This window comes from Mastomys coucha, unplaced genomic scaffold (genome assembly GCF_008632895.1).
Source record: "Mastomys coucha isolate ucsf_1 unplaced genomic scaffold, UCSF_Mcou_1 pScaffold16, whole genome shotgun sequence".
NCBI lineage: Eukaryota > Metazoa > Chordata > Mammalia > Rodentia > Muridae > Mastomys > Mastomys coucha.
The window spans coordinates 86,548,425-86,566,624 of record NW_022196898.1 but is presented as its reverse complement, the minus strand read 5'-3'; the positions used below and the strand labels follow the sequence as shown (position 1 = coordinate 86,566,624).

Here is an 18,200-nt window from a genome sequence, read left to right as displayed (position 1 = left end):
AAGAAAGAAAAAGAAAGACAGAAAGAAAAAGAAAGAAAGAAAGAAAGAAAGAAAGAAAGAAAAAGAAAGGAAAGAAAAGAGAAAAGCAAAGAGGTATTAGTATTGTCCTAGCTGTGATCTAGATCACATTGGCAGCACCAAGTCCTGTGGCAGGAGCATCAGGGCCTGCTGGAGCAGCAGCTGTACTGCAGTCAGTGCAGACAGGCTCATACAAGAAGCACTTAAGAGAGCCCCAAAGACTTCAAGAAACATCTGGGAAAGGGAATTCAACAGAAGGCTTGGGGTCGTCTACCAAGATACAGATGGACAGAACCCTGATGGCAGAAGGACAAACAGTACTGTCTACTGTTGTTCATTTTTGTTCCTGCCATCTAATGAAGCTTAGAAAATGTGATGTTATATAAATACAAGGGATTCGTCCATTTCTTCTGGGATGTTTTTAGTTGTGCATGGTCTCAATGCGCTCCTCTTCACATTCGGCCTTGACACCATGAGGGATAAGTACAGCAGTCCCATAAGGCATACATCAAAGGAAGATGGATGGTTATTGCTGTCGTTACAAGTAGGGGTTCCAATTGATATATGATGATGAAACTCAGCTTCTTATCATGCACTCTCATAGAGGCAGGAGGAGGGGGGAAGGGGCTTGGGGAGGGGAAACTGGGAAGGCGAATAACATGTGAAATGTAAACAAATAAAATAATCAATAAAAAATGAAAAAAAAAAGAAAAGTCTATGAATAAAATGTGAAAGAGCTGTCTCCCAAGCTGTGTGTGGGGAGGAGGGATGTATGTGAGGGTGTGGGGGGGGTATGTGAGGGTGTGGGGGGAAGGGGGAGTATATATGAGGGTGTGTGGGGGGGTATATGTGAGGGTGTGGGGGAAGGGAGGGAAGGAGGGGTATATGTGAGGGTGGGGGGGGAGTTGTATGTCCATTCTGTGGGTCTCCTAAGTATATCAAAAAAGAAACTAAGAAAACCTAACATAAAAGGAAATAAGAAAAAGGTATCTAAAGGCTTTAAAATGAATGAGGTCACTTGAGTTACTTTCCAAATTCTTCACAGTGACTTTCTGGTGTCTGTATTTTCACAAGCTCATGTCTACTGTTTAACTAAATATTGGATCTTTTATTTGAAAGTACATTAATCCTAGCCTATTAAGGGTGGTGTTTCAAGACCCTTTGTGGATAATGGCAAATTCCATACATGTTTGGGTGACTCTCATGTTACATGTGAGGGTAGCGTTCACCTAGAGGATATACGTAATGTCTCTCCCTTAGCATCATCCCTTGGAGGTTATTAAAGAGGGGTTACTTAAACACAAGCGTCCAACACTGTGACAGTTGTTCTGATAGCTTAAATGACTCCTGAAAAACGTAGATTTGGATATGCTGGACATATGATGATCTGCGTCCAAGGCAGGGCGGAAGACACACTTTAAAATACTGGGGCAGCTCGGATGCTAGAAAAGTCAGCATTTCCCACTCATGTATTTTGATTTTAATTAAAAGTAAAGCAGAATTTCACAAATGTATAGACACATCCTAATAATAATTCAACCATATAGCCATGTTGAATATCTTGGAGATTTTATGTATTACACACAGTAATGTATGTATTATATTCACTCTAGCCTATAGATTTGTGAAAATAAAGCTTTTACATCATACTCTTTAACCTTAAAAAGAACCTAAGTCACATGTAGTAGCCCACACCTTTAACCCCAGCATGTGAGATGCAAAGATCAGCAAGTCTCTGGGAATTTGAAGTTAATCTGATCTACACAGCTAAGTAACAAGCCAACCAAGACTATATAGTAACACCCAGTCTCAAATTTTTATGGCTCAACTTCTGACCAATTCAAAATTCTTTATATATGCATAAATACACACACATGAATAAACTCACAGATACACACAAAATTGAAGACATCAGTAAAATCATTTTACTGTAAGAACAGTAAAATGTACTTTATTTAAACCACATGAATTCACAACTACTTGGCTTATTAACTTCTAGAGTACTCAGATAAAGGTTCAATCTCAAATTTAATTTCACAGGCTTAAAAAACAGAAAACAAAGGGGAAATTGATGCACATTTAATTCTCAGTTGCATGAGCTTTTATGTTAAGACTTGTTTCCAATGCCAACTTCAAGGTCACTGTCACTATGGAAAGTTATTAACAAATAAAATATGACTTAATTGCAGCAAACTCAGCATGGAGCTGTAACACTTTAAGTGAACACTGTAATAAAATCTGAAAAAGAATTACTAACTGCCATTCTGACTGACAATTAAATGAATGGAGGGGGGACTGTGTAACTTTTACCCCTCATCTTTTCATAATTAAATATGGAAATAGACTTGTGAAGGATTAGAAGTCTCGAGGTACATCAGTGTAAGCTCTAATGGGCTGCTCTGCAGCAGCTCACAGGTCAGCACCATGACTTCAGTTCCAATGTCCTTGTCAAATCACAATCTAGAAATACATTTCTAGCTGTTATTAGAAAAGAGAGAGGCTGTATTTGGTCTTTCAAAATGTTATTCTAAATAAACTATATTCAGAATTTCTCTGCAGATGAACGTAGCTGATAGATAACAATTGTTGACTAGTGTTATAAAACAATTCTATATTTAAGCTTTACGATATACCTTCAGTAGACATGACTCATTCATTAGAAAAATCCACAATAATTACCCATCTATTATATTATTATGCTAATGCTTTGTTATATTCCATCTGGATACTGATTCCAAAGCGATATTGTCCCCAAAAGCCAGAAAAGGTGCTGCAAAGAATAATCCTAAATTTGGATATGATTTGACTGAGCATTGCTTCAGAATTGTTTAAACAGCAGGGTCAGAATCTGTTTCCTGAAGAAGCAGGAAGAAACAGTACCTTCTGCTAACAAGCTTTGTGCCCCGTCTCAAACTCAAGATGCAGATTTCAAAAATTATCACAATTCAATTGCAACTGAATATTACAATTCGATATTCACTGACTATTCCTGAAAACTGAGAAAGAAGCTTTAATTCATCTGTAAACCTATGTCCCTATCCTAGGCTGCCTTCTCCCACCCCGAGCAGTGTATCGGCACTTCCTGCTAGCCCAACACGGGACGGCATAGATTAAAACACAGTCGAGCATACAGAATTCGGTCTGCCCAGGAATTCACATGCCCTGGCAGGGAGATGGAACTCAGAACCACATCTGGCACCACAAGGTGGGGAATACCCAGCTGATGCATACCACAGCTAGAGGCCCACACAGACCAGATTAAGCAAAAACCGGAAAGACCCAGGCCTTCCCACTCAGAAGAGAGACACTCTGTCTTCTTCCCACTTTTGTTTTCCTGCAGGACGACTGCACTGACCCCCATCCAAATCCAGACAGTCCAATGGACCATTGACAAAAACTCCGATCTCCACCCCCACATCATGGTGGATTGGATCCACTTAATAGGAGTGGCCCTACTACCACCACGTTCCTAAACTAGCATAATTCTTAACTCTCATTCTACATACTTAACCTAGCACCCACATGTAAGGGGCGCTCATTTAATAAGCTTCTTTATAGAACAGAAGAAAATCATTACAGAAAGCCGTAACTGTTCCAAATGGGGGAAAAAAATAGACCATGAAATGCCCATCCTCGATTGATGTGTTTACCACAAAAATCTTTCATCCAAAGCTCAGGGAAGATCACTGAAGAGATGGAAGATGGGCTGCTTCTTTAGACTTAGAGTCACAGGAGCTGTGTGCCCCCAGCCATGTCTGTGTAGCTCAGTAAAAACTTCCCACTTAGGAAGAGTTCATTCTGGTCTCCACTTGGATGAGAACAGCCCGGTTACAACAGCGGGGTACAAAATGCCTGCCTCTGCTTCTTTTCCCAGAGCTCCTCTCAGCCAGTCCCACCTTCCCTTTTCTGCCTAGCTACTGAACATCAGATCTTTATTAAACCAAGCATCAAATGACAAAGGTGTACATTTACAAAATACTGAGGCAGGTGATGAGCCATAAGAAGAGCAATACCAAAATAAGGCCAGTACTCAGCTCTCTGCTGGTACAGCAGTCAAAAATTGAATAATACAAAGACAACTTTCATACAATATACAAAAATGTTACCCCAAAAGCATGACTACAAACATAATTCTGAGCACAGAAAGAATTTGATCATTTATAAAGTGATTGACCATTAACTTATAAACTTTATTTCTCTCGGGATCTGTAAGACCACTGAGGGAAGAGCAAAGGATGGCCTGTAAATTTGAAGCAGAAATTTAACAGAAATAAAACTGTAAAATCCTAATATTCTTTAGACTTATGTATTTACTTTATGTATATGAATACATTGTGACTGTGTTCAGACACACCAGAGGAGGGCATCAGATCCCATTACAGATCCCGTGTTTCTTTTTACTTCTTTCCTTCTTTTAACTAAGACATTGAACACTAGGAGAGAATGGGCATACTTGTCTTATTGCATAACTGAAAGGAAAGATTCTCAAAATGTCACCATTTAGTATGGTGTTAGATAAAAGTTTGTCATAGATAGCCTTATTTAGTCATGTTCCTTGTTTATTTTATGGAGCACTTAGAGAAATATTCTGACCTGGTCTTCTATTAAGAGTTGGAAAGGTTCAGTAGGGAACTGATCCAGACCCTGACTTTTCTTTGTTGAGAAGCTGGGCAAGTATAGTATATTTGTTTTTGTTGATGGTGATGCTTTAAATCTTATTTACTGTCATAGGTCTTCTAGGTTGTCAAAATCTTCTTGATTTAATTTTGATAGCTCATACATCAAGGAATTTACTTCTTTTGTATTTTCCAAATTCTCTCTCTCTCTTTCTCTCTCTCTCTTTTTAAGAATTGTTTGTTTTATGTACACACAGAAGAGGGCATCGGATCACACTATAGATGTGGTTGCTGAGACTTGAACTCAGGACCTCTGGAAAACAGTCAGTGCTCTTAACCACTGAGTCATCTCTCCAGCCAATCAGGTTTTCTTTTTAATATAAGTCTTCTAAGTACTCTCAAATGATTCTCCTGAATCCATAAGAAACTATGATAACATTCTTTTCATCTCTAATCTTGATTTGTATGTATATGTGTGCATGCAAAAACGTGTGTATACACCTGTGTGTGTACACCGTGTGTGTTTCTGTGTGTATGCCATGGTGCATGTGGAAATAAGAGGAAAATATTCAGAAATTGGTTCTTTCCTTCTACCATGTGGGATCCATGGATTAAACTCAACTTACATACTTAGTTTCAAGCACCTATGTCTACTAAGCCATTCCACTAGGCCCCAGATGTTTTACTGTGAACAGTCAAAGCTACAAACATTGTTTTTAGATCTGCTTTAGGCATACCCCAAAGCTGTAAGTGGTATTCTGGTAAGTTGTGTTTTTGCTTTAGTTTGACTCTGGAAACTCTTTCCTTTGACTATTTTCTCAGTGACCCACTAGTTATTCAAAATCCTATCACGGAAATGTGCTACAGGCTACCACACTTGTGAGATCACAGCTTACCTAGAAACAAACTTGTCTTCAGAAATGAATTAGTATTTCACTAGTAACAATGCAGACATCAGACCTGAGGTCCAGAATGAAGCCTACAGTCCCTATAGGCCAGCCAGGTCTACAGAGTGAGCTCCAGGATAGCCAGAGCTACACAGAGAAACTAGGACTTGGAAAAAAAATAAGATTATTTTTCTTTTGTTTTGTTTTGTTTTGTTTTTGTTGCTGTTGTGTTTTGAGACAGGGTTTCTCTGTATAGCCCTGGCTGTCCTGGAACTCACTCTGTAGACCAGGCTGGCCTCAAACTCAGAAATCCACCTGCCTCTGTCTCCCAAGTGCTGGGATTAAAGGCGTGTGCCACCACCACCCGGCATGATTATTTTTCTTTGTAATGCTGTTATTCATTCTAAATCCATTAATACTTTCACTATATCACAGGATTAGGATAAGTAAAGATATTGGAGTAATGAGAGCCACCTTCGTTGTTAATGAAGCAGTCCAAATGTAAAAAAAAAAAGGAAAGGCTAGAAAGGCTATGCTGGGTTTTTAAGGTATATTTAGGTAAATATACCCAAGTTCAAACTCAAAGTTTGTGGTAGTAAGCCATAACTATTCATTTATAACTCTGTTCTGAGATGCCCTAGAAATAATGATACTATCAAATCTCTACTGGGAGAAAATGGGGTCTTATAAGAAAATGAGTAATGCATTCGTGGGTGGGGAGTGGCAAGCAAGATGATATGATGTGTCAAAAGGACACGAGTAGCCACTTACAGGGACTCCAAAAAATAAAATCTGGAATAAGTTTAGCTTTAAAAATAAGTAATGAAAATAATAAAATATTTTAAGAAAAACAGAAATGCATGGATGTGACATAAATACATAGATGAGAATGCAGCTACAATTCTCTTTTAAAATATTTTTTAAATCACCAAAACAGGCATCACTTACACGATGAAGTCAGAAAACCAACATTTGATGAATATAACACTAAAATATTCAAGAATCATTAGTAGGTGATAAAACTGGCAGCTTCAGAAAGAGCTCTCTAGTGAGAGTCTGACAAGAACTAGAGCAACTACTTAGTTTTGAAGCACCTCTCCAACAACTCAAGTTTATAGGAGATAAAATTAGAAGGAAGCACCATTACTTTGCTGTCAGAAGCCATCTAGGAAAGGGTAAAGGCATGCAAGTGACTTCTCTGGAGATGGCCCACCATTTTACATGGCCTGAGATGGGTGAGCTCTAAGATACAGGGTCCTTAGAGCCTTCATCCCAGGATTGCTTCTCGCTGCTGCTGAGATGCCTTTCCTGCCACAATTACACAGCCTAATGATTCCTGGGCATAAGACCACCCATAATGATTTTATAGAATTCCTAAATTTATACAAGTAATTTCAAGACCTCCATAGAATAATAGCTAAAATAGAGTGCTGTGAGCCTCCATGTGTTGTGGACTAATTGCACTAGAAAAAGAAAACAAGCTTGGAACAAATTTACAATCACGAAGAACATTCCTACTAGGTTAGATGTGAGACAATTATCTCGTAACTAAAGGTCATAAACTGGGAATGAACAATTTATTGTAAGTGCAAGGATAAAAAAGTAAAATATTCACTAGTTTAACCATACATAAGTTCAGAATAATAAGACACAAGGCAAATGGTTTGTCTCTTGACAAAACTGTGCTAACTTATAACATAAAAATTGTTGCTTTAAACTTATAATGAACTTATCGGGAATAGTAACAGATAATGAATGTTTAGTCAGATATTAGTCTTAATGGAAAGGCATATAAACAACTCTTTTGTTATTCCTTAAGTCTCAATTTATGACACGAATTATTGCCCTAAACTTACTATGAACGATTGGAATGAACACATATTTAGAAAATGTTGTAATCAATTTTTCTGTTGTAATGGTTCTACCTGATAGTTGTATGAGGTACTTTCTTAGAGACAGCATAAATACTGAGAAAGGTAATAAAGGTTACTGGAGCTTTGCTCCATCCACCAAATGTGTATATGTGATAGACATGTTAATTTCTCTTTATGTAATGCATTGAGACCTCTTGCCAAAACTGTAGCATGTGTTATATTTAGATGATGGCTATATTAGTGCCATCCTTATTACTGAACAGTGTTTGACAACAGTTTTATAAAATAGCAGTTTTAGAATTTACTATAATTTTTAAATTGTTAACAATTCAAAGTATCTAATACCCCTCAAACTCATCAATATACAAATGTCCACAAATCAGATGGTTTTTTAATGTAATTGATCCTAAATACTAAGGCATATATAAATGAATAGTGTATTGGGAGCGAAAGTGTGAATTCCTGAGAAGACTGACTCTTTGCCTATGTTATCCCATAGGGCTGTACTTCACTCTAGCCTCCATTTCTGGCATTTTCCTCATTGTAATTCCTTCTAATTCTGGATCTAATAAAAGTATAAAAATACAATAGTGACAGAGTACTATATAGTTCTACCTTGGAATTGAGTAAATCCATACTTTTTGTATATGTTATATATATTTATAAATAAATCACACACTTTTACTGGATGAATAAAACTTTTGAAAACTTACTTTTAAAAGTTAAGGTCTCCATGAGTGAGCCTGATAGTATATGTTTGTTATTTCAAACAGAGGAGCTCCTTTTATTTTTTTTCACACTAGTTTGTAGAATAATTGATAATTCTCAAGTCAAATTCTTTTATAAATAAAATGCTCATGATCCTCCTTAGAAAGCAAGGGAGAAGTCTGCTTGTTCCATCTCTACACTGTGGTGGAAACTTCTAATAATTGCCACAGCTCCTTCCTCTTATGTGCAGAGTCAAGTTACATCCCCCACCAAAGACTGGCCATATGGCTGAGTTCTAGCTTCTAATCCTAAAGTTTTTCATTCACATCCTCTGTTCTCTTCTGCCAACTACATAGCAGTCATACATACATGAGGGAAACTTCTTCAGGATGCAGCCAATAAAAGTCAGTGTTCTAATTGTTACTTATAGTTACTGACGCATGCATAACGCATATGCAACATAAGCAGTCTTCTTCCAGCTGCCACCATCAAATGTATCATACTTACAAACTGAGGGTTGTAGTACGCTGGACCTATGGTGTTGTCACTAGGAGGTGGGGTGCGTCTCATAATAGTGTCATCCTCATTGAGATGATACCCATGCGACTTTCCAGAAGAAGGAATTGAAGGAATATAGATGTTTCTGGAAACTGCAGGTGTTCTACAAGGTTTCTTAAAGCATAAAATGTTTGTGAGGAAGACATTTTATGTAATTCAAACACAAGAAGAAAGAGAAGGACAAAATGTTTTAATTTACTAAAGGCAATCATTAAGTATCAACTTACTGAACACATAATAGAACCCAAAAAAGGTCTCATAAAACTGAGCTGAAAGAGTGCATTCAAGTTTTAGCACATCTTGTAGACTAAAATACAGATACTATTAAGGCCACTGTAAGAACTAAGGATTTACTCTTAACTTGGTCATCCATTTATCTTGCTTAGTAAAGCAAAGAATACAGATTTTAAAAATAAATAAATAAGTAAAACAAGGCACTCCTTCAGCAACATCAGACCCTATGAGAGTGTGTACTATGCAGAACAATCTTTGGTCCTTCCCTTTAGTCCATTTAGTGACATTTCCGGCCTTCATTCCCTGAAACTCATAACTTGTCTGTATATTACCTGTGACTTGTATACACGTGCTAACTGTACAGACTAAAGAGCAGGAGAATATCTGACATAATGCTAAAACTAATGGAAATATATCAAACTCATTTATAAATATGGCATGTGTTAAATATAAGTGCAGTGATAAAATGTATGCCTTAACTCTGAAAGAGCTGTGGCAAAATTGACAATATTAGGTCAGAAGTGTTGACTAGCCTTTTAAAAAAAGTTTTACTTCTGTGACAGAATATTTTATAATTTAAATAAAAACAACATGTACTAGCATGTATTAGACAAAATAAATATATTATCAAACAAAGCATTGACATTTAAAGGATTTAGTTCTGTATAAAAAAAAAATAGTGTACAATTATATTTGTCCCAGAATTTTCCAGACAAATAAATGCAATGGTGAATACACACGTGACCATACACGGCTGGGCTATTAAAAAGCTGCCACTGCTAGAAGTATTCTTCTCAGATGATACATGGATTAAGTAGCTTCAGTGGTACTTATGAAAATAATTACAAAACTAAAACAAGGATACACTGAAAAGCTTTCCTTCTGTTCAGTACTTTCAAAAAGGACACATGCAAAGCCTAGCTTTCACTTCCTCCGGCTTCCACCCACCCTGCACTCCTTAGGTCCTCCCTGAGCACACCATGCCAATGCATACTGCAGTGTTTTTACTCAAGGAGTTTCTACAACTACCATGCCTTTGAGCACCATGTGAGTTCTTCTTTCAGACAGTCAAAGACTTTCATTTTGGGGCCCTGGTGAATGTGTCCTTATGGCTCTGAGCATTTCACCAATTACACTGTCCTACATTTTGGGGTCCTGGTGAATGTGTCTTTATGGCTCTGAGCATTTCACCAATTACATTGTCCTACATTTCGCTCCCTGTTAAAGTTGTTATCCTTGGGGAAAAGTGATTTGCCTTCTAGGTATAAAGAATGTCTACCATTGTGTTAACTGACACACGTGGTCATTCAACAATGTTTGACACTGAGTAAATGAACATCTACTTTGTCCCGACATATGAAATATATCTGATATCTAAATACATGACAACCTTAAACTCAACCTTTTCTTTGTACTAACAAAATTCAACTAAGACCTTAATCCTAAAATATAAAATGCTCTTATACAGATAACTGTTTAAAATAGGATTCATTTGAGCTATGTGAAATACTTGAGATAAAAATTATAATCAGTCTAAGAAAACTGTGTTCTGCAAGGAAGTGAATGCACATGTCTTTAATCCCACAGAGGCAGAGACGGGCAGGTAGATCTCTGCGAGTTCAAGGCCAGCCTGCTTTATAGAGCAAGTTCCAGGACAGTGGGGCTACACAGAGAAACCCTGCCTCAAAAAACAAAACATCAACAACTATATATAATATATATATATATATATACATATATATGTATGTATATGAGTGTGTGTGTGTGTGTGTGTGTGTGTATATATATAATGACCAAATCCACGTTAAGTAATATTATTTATTTCAGTAGTGTAGGGCTTCAGTGTGAAGATAACTGCACTCCATAACAAGAATACTCCAATCCCACACTCCAATGCCCATCTCCAAATCGGTCTCCTCCATCAATCCTCTTGGCCTTCTAAGGCAGCAGTCCTTTAAATCTCTAAAGCATCTCCATTCATGATCATTCATCTATCACTTTACAACAGCAGCAACCTCTGTCTCCCACAGAAATGGTTGGCTTTTCCCCTTCAGGCATCATGTTTTGTTCTGTGTGGTTCTAGAGCTAGAACTCAGGACCCCACATAGGCTCAGCAAATGGTTGCCAACACCAGGCTACACCCTGCAGCCCAGGAAGCATGCTGATATCACTGTTTGTTAACAGGTATTTACACGCAATCACTAAATGTCAGTACATAGATCGGCAGGTTTTTTAATCTTCCCTCTTCCTCCTCACTGCTTACACTGTCATTACAGAATGTCATTACAGGAAGAAGGCAGGAACCCACAGACACAGCTTAATGGTTAGGTATTTATCTAGCACACACACAGCCCTGGGTCAAATCCCCAGAACCATAAAATAAACAAGAATGAAAATGAAGTATGATGTTTATGTAGCTAAAAACTAAAGTTTATTAAAGTATTTAATCTACATCTAATTATAAAATAGGAATAGTAAGAATATACGAAGCTTTATACTAAGGCTTTTTAACATTTTCAACATCAAACACACTGCTTAGGATTTCTTTTTTATTTTCACTAAAGGAACTGTCATTAGAAGCTACATAAGAAGTGACATACTGCAGACGTTCTTTAGCTTATAGTACCTGTCTGACTGTGATACATAATGTCCCAAGATAAGGGCAGTCGTAGCTTGCAGGTCCCGGACCATCCGAAATAAGTTTCTTAAATCGCTTCTCTCGGTTTTGCAGACTGTGGCCTCCTTTTATTTTATACTAAATTGGAGGCAAAAATTATTTAGTAAGTCAAGAAGTGCTTCATGATTCCTAATCTATAAATATAAAATATTATCAACAAATATTTTTAAAATAGTATCTGAGAAAGTTAAGACCTCAAGTTCTTCTAAGAAGATACTGAAATAATCATTAATTATCACTTTTGACTCTAAGCTCAGACCAAAATTTACCATAGTTTAAGAGTACGTTAGGAGAGTACAAAAGAAAGGAATCAAAGTCAGGACTTTCCAAACCTCCCAAGCAGAGCTAAAGAGACTCTGTCACCCATCACTGGGAAAATGGATACTTATGAACTGAATTTTCAGACTGTTTTAGTAGCATGTCTGCCCTTCTGTGCTGGCCAGTTTTACCTGCACTTGACAAAAGCTATAGTCACTGAAAAGAGAGAACCTCACCTAGATGGCAGTGGGCAAACCTCCTGGGCATTCTCTTAATTAAGTGATTGATTAGGGAGGGCCCAGCCCATTCTGGGAAGGGAAACATCTCTGGGCTGGTGGCCCTGTCTGTTTTCTATAAGAAAGCAGGATGAGCAAGCCACAAGGAGCAGCCAGTAAGCAGTGCTCCTCGATGATTTCAGCATCAGCTCCTGCTTCCACGTTCCTGTCCTTCCAAGGTGAACAGTGATGTGTAAAGGTAAACCGAATAAATCCTTTCTTCCCTAAGTTGCTTTGGGTCCTGTTGTTTGATCAGAGCAACAGTAACCCTAAGAGACACACTGATACCAAGATAGAGGGATAACTACTGTGACAGACAGGATCATATTGTTTTGGGGAGGATTGTAGAAGGACTTTGGAACTTTAGACTATAAAATCCATTGCATGTTCAAAGCTTGGTGAGCTGTTGTGCCTAAATTTGGATGGTAAGTGTTGAGAGCAATGTAGATGATGCAGGCCTGGCTTGTGAAGTTTCAGCAGGAAGTTTGAGAGCACCTTAAAGATTCTACTGGCGCCATTTGCCGGTTTGAATTAAGAATCAATCTGTGGTTCTTGTCAGCTGAAGAGTCAGCTGTGATTAACAAGAGGCCAGCACCACTAAAGTGAACCTCTTGCTTTGCTATGAGAACTGATGTTGGTTAGCTGGAGCTGAGAAATTAGTGGTGATTAAGAGACCAGCAACACTGAGGTGAACTCAGGGTCAACACACAGAAGCTGTGTTCTAGGATGACCAAAGCTGTACCTCTTGCTGGCAGTCAAACTTGGTCATGTGTAAGTCTCCCAACTGATATTGGATTTGAAGTCATAAAAGAGTCCTGAGAGTAGCTGAGGCTTGACACTCTGAGAGGCCAGAAGAAGCCATTGGTGAAGGTGCAGTCTCACTAGCAATTAAAGCCCCAGCATCAAAAGGCTCATGCAGAGAGTTGAGGTTTGGCACCTTGAAGCAATCCCAGGATACAGCATTGGTAAAAGTGCAGCCCATTTGCAGCAGAAGACCCCAACATTTTGGAGACGTTGGACTCATGGGATGAACACGAAGGATGCCACAGCCACGGTGTAAAGCTGGCAAGAGTGTAGGAGGCAACCTGTGTGGGCCGCAGAGGGTGGAGCCAGAGAAGTAACGCAGGCCCGTGGGAGGAGTCCAAACCACTGTGAGTGAATTCCAGGAGTCTGCCATTGAGATTTGCACTGCTGGGCTTTGGTTTTGCTTCATTAATATTATGACTGTGCCCTTGTTCTGCCCTCCCGGAATAAAAACTATTTAACTGATTCTCACTTTGCAGGACACCACAGAGGAGAGACTTTGAACTTTTAAAGAGAGTTGAGGGTTCTGCAGGGACTTTGGGTTTTTGAAGAGAGTAATGTTCAAGTGTTTGAATCTGTAAAGACCGTGAAACTTGGGAAGTTTACAAAACATCTTATATTGTGATGTTGACATTAATGCATGATCATGGGAGAGAATAAGAAAGGAAAGTTGTGGTTTAACAATGATGTGTTTGTGTGTCACATTGACAAGGAGTCAGCTATGCTGACTAGTTTTATGTTAACTTGACAAAAGCTACAGTCAACTGAGAAGAGGGAGATTCAGTGGAGCAAAGGCCTCTTAGGACCTGGCTGTAGGCAACCCTGTTGGGCACTTTCTTAACTAGGGATCGATGTGGGAGGGCCCAGCCCATTTTGTGTCTATGTTGGGACGGGTACACCCCTAGACAGTGGCAAAACAAGCAACAGGAAGCAAGCCAGGCAACAGTATCCTCCAGGCATCTTCTCCTATATCCTGATTCCAGCCCTGACTTCCTTCACTGATGAACAGTGATGTGTATATGTAAGACAAATAAACCCTCTTTTCCCCAAGTTGTTTTGAGCCATGGTATTTTTTCACAGCTATAATAAGCCTATCTAAGACAGCTTCCAAGCTTGCTCATGATTAGGCATTGTTATAACGCACATGTCAATCACTTACAGAGAACTTCATACTGACTTTTTTGATAACTTAGCTTCGCTGCTCATCTTAGTCTTAACTGGTTATTCATGGAGCACACTAGAACAAATATTCCACAGCTCATCTCACTATTAACATGAATTCTCCAGAACCAGAAAATTATCAAGAGACTAATGGTGCATTTGTTCCAATAAAATCCCAAAAGTTATAAAAATTATAATCATTTAATGAAAATACTGCAGTGTCTTCATAATATACATATTTCTGATCATGAGTAGGGTCATTTCATTTTGGTCATAGACCTATGAGAAACAGAAAACAAATGAGACACAGAAACATTGTGACTTTAAAGTATAACACAAAAAAAATCACTCCACTGCTGCCTACATAATCTGATCATTTGCACAATTTTCAGACATCAAACTTCATTCAAGAGTCCCATTCTGCTATTCTTGTGGGCCACTGAAACATAACCATGTTTTATACCATATGCAGATTTAGAATAATGTCTTAGTTAGGGTTTTACTGCTATAAACAGACACCATGACCAAGACAACTCTTATAAGGACAACATTGGGCTGGCTTACTGGTTCAGAGGTTCAGTCCAGTATTATCAAGGTGGGAGCATGGCAGTATCCAGGTAGGTATGGTGTGGGAGGAGCTGAGAGTTCTACATCTTCATCTGAAGGCCTCAAAGAGAAGACTGACTTCTAGGTAGCTAGGACAAAGGTATTAAAACCCATACCCACAGTGACACACCTACTCCAACAAGGTCACCCATCATAACAGTGCCACTTCCTGGCCCAACTATATACAAACCATCAGAAATAATGAAAATCACACAGGAAATCAACAGCAAGTATATTTATATTCTATTATTTGAATTATGAAAATACAGATTTAAAAGAGGAAGATATGGGGGAGGGAAATAAAATACAAGAAGTAGCATTTTATTATTTACTATTGAGATAAGAAATATGCATCCTTTGTCTGATTTTTATTGGTATTTTAGCCTACGATCAGTCTTGAACTTGCAATACTGAGGTTATAAATGTGTGCTACACTGTGGCCTTGGACTTTCAGTGCTGAAGTTATAAATGTTGCCACTGTATCTGCTTGAGAAAACATGATTGTCATTACCTCAGCCACTTCTAACATTGTAAACACACCTGTGCTTCTGATACGTTGTAGTGTGCTGGACCTGGAACAGCTTCTGCAGAGTCAGAAGAGGTAACAAAAGCACTTGTTTTGGAACTCAAGGAAAGAAATGGTGCATGGCAATCTGTAAAAAATAAAAAATCACTCCATTGACACAGAACATTAGGTTACAGAGATTTGTGAGAAAATACTCTCAGAATTAATACTATATTTACTTTCAGAACTAAGATTCATTCATACAAGTTATAACACTTTGAAAATTCTCATGTAAGATGGTAATTCTAGGTGTGCTGACTTGTAGATAAGTGCATGGAAGCCAAGGGTCAACATCAGGTGCCTTCTTCCATGCCTTTCCAGTTTAATCTTCGAGACAGAGCCTTTCACTGATCCTGGAACTTTTCAAATAGTGATTAGGCTAGCTTGCCAGTGTATCCACTCCACTCCCCTGGCCCTGGCCTACTCCTGCACTGAGATTATCGAACCACACAACTATGGTTGATTGTAAGTGGGTGCTGGAAGGCAAACTCCTATGCTGATGCTGTTGCCTATGCAGCAAGCACCTTAGCCACTGAGCTGCTTCTCCGGCCTTTTTCCTCTTCTAATCATATGAGAATTAAATTTAGCTGATAAAACACTTTATCTACCAAAAGCCACTGTTTTATGATTTTAAATAGCAAATATTATATATATATGATACATATTATGTATTAAATAAAGTTATAAACATTCTAAAGATGTATTTCAGTGATGGAGCACATATCTACAACGCAGAGAGAGAGAGAGAGAGAGAGAGAGAGAGAGAGAGAGAGAGAGAGAGAGAGAGAGAGAAGAGAGAGAGAACTGAGATAGAGAGAATTTGAGCCAGATTGACAAGTTATTGATGATGCTTTAGCATATATATGGTGCTCAGTAGATATTTCTTGATTGCCTAATTCTAAACAAAAGTTTACAAATCCATGATATAAACTTGATTGGAACAAGCAATCACTGTACTAGACAAATTTGGATAGCAAATTTGGGTGGCCTACTAAATTTATTTTAAGAAGATGAAAAAGGACACCACAATATATCCATTCTTCATACTATTGATGTTAGAGTACATAACAAAAATGTGTGGTTTTAAACTCTGTATATAAAAGAAATGGGCAATGAAAAAGAAATCTAGTATTCATAAAATTGTCATTGGAATTTTCCAAAGTTAAGCACACAGAGTCTTCTGTTACAGATTCAAGTACACATGGAGTTATGAATACAAGAAAAAAACACAAAATGAAAATAATTGTAATGATAATTTCCACATAGAAAGGTCTTCTTCTGTTTTATCTGTAGCTATGTACTAATGTTTACATGTTTCTCACACTTTGCAACTGGTCTGGTTTTCCCCAAACATTGGATCTCAAGTGCTAAAACTAGAGTAATTCCATACAACCAGGATAATTGATGACTTTATCATAATATTCTGCTGGTGGAGTACAGTGTGTGAAGATGTGTCTCTGTATATTCAATTGTTGATTCTGTACTGGAAGAGAGTTAAATACTGGCAGGGGCTTTGTATTGTTATTTCTATCATCTGTCTCCTATTGTGTAAATATTTGTTCTTCCTTACCTGTGGAGGGATGGACCAGAGCAGAGCAGAGTTGTAGGACTGGCCATGTAATGGAGTGTAATGGCAGGAATAGTGGGGTTTGAGTAGCTAGGAAAGTCCTAGCTGAAAGTCCTAAGCTTTAAAATATTAAACAAAAAAACCCTTCTGTGTTGTTATTTATATCACTGGCAGGTAGAAGATAGTCTTGCAGTATTCTTCACAATCAACAATAAAGAATAACTAGTTTTCTATATTATACATTTTGTTAGTCATTCATAATACTGAATATTTTTATACTATATTATGTATTCTATAAGCCTGTGTGATAAAATACAGTAACAAGACAAAAACTTTATTTCAAATGACATAGAAATAAAGTAAAGAAAATTATCATACTATCTATGCTGTCAATGTCTAAGGTACAAAATGAAGAGGGCTCCAGAGAATTCACATTACTAGAGTTTGATGTGGGGTATATAAATGAGCTGACATATGAAGTGGCACCTTAAGATGATAAATACACTGACAGAAAAGAGAAATTAAGAGCACGGGAGAAGAAAAGATTTAAAAGGAATGAGTTCAGTTTGGCATATATTGAGTTTGATATGCCAACAGCAAAAGATAAATCAAACTGGCACAAAGCAATAAAGTCCATTCTACAAAAGAAGGTGTCCAGTATGGGATGAAAAGACAAGTTATGTGGCCACAATGACAGCCATAAAACAAAGGGCGTTCTTCACATATAAAACAACGAGGTCATTGAAGCAGGCATTCATCTGCCGGGACACCAGTTTACACAGCAATCACATATACATTAATTATCTAAACCTATGTCCCAATTACACTCCCTGATATGTGCATTCATTATATTCTGACTAGCTAGGACAATAAAAGTCACTCTTGTCAGTATAAACATATAAGTGCATCTATAGGACCATTGATAATCTCCTTCCACTCTTCCCTGGTAGCAGATAAAACTTCTCCTTCAAAGAAGAATTCTACAAAAGAAAATAATTAGGAGATCCTGTTTTCTAGTTCAGTTGACTGATACATATTTCATCTCAACAGCTAACGTTGGGTGCTGTTCACATACCAGGATAGATACATATTTTTAAAAGAATATGTTTTTCTCATGTGATAAGATGGTAGACTAGGCTACCTGTCCTTAGGGAAATTTTGCTTTGGGAATATGGGCTAACTTCTCAGATTAGTTGTAAAAAAGCAAGACACATCTCTTTTTTCCCTGTGAAATGTGAATATCCATTCTTTTTCCCACTCATAAAAGCACAGCAGATCCATCCATTTCCCTAAGAATTTCATTGTCTTTAATAGCTGAGTAGTCCTCCATTGTGTAAATGTACCACATTTTCTGTATCCATTCCTCTGTTGAGGGACATCTGGGTTGTTTCC

General features: G+C 37.8%; 1 protein-coding gene across 3 annotated transcripts in view; it reads right to left on the bottom strand.

Annotated features, from left to right (window-relative positions):
- The window catches only part of Stpg2 (sperm tail PG-rich repeat containing 2), a 430,378-nt gene that overhangs the window by 407,712 nt on the left and 4,466 nt on the right, over window positions 1-18,200 (bottom strand). For 2 of the 3 annotated variants that reach the window (XR_004119858.1, XM_031375660.1), the window contains exons 2-4: window positions 15,217-15,329; window positions 11,522-11,650; window positions 8,611-8,775 (exon numbers count right to left, since the gene is read on the bottom strand). Coding sequence is in view for 2 of the 3 variants with exons in the window: in XM_031375660.1 (XP_031231520.1) it covers window positions 8,611-8,775; window positions 11,522-11,650; window positions 15,217-15,329 (407 nt within the window). In the remaining variant the exon portion in view is untranslated. The remainder of the gene's footprint in view (window positions 1-8,610; window positions 8,776-11,521; window positions 11,651-15,216; window positions 15,330-18,200) is intronic. The other variant, XM_031375661.1, reaches the window with a different exon arrangement.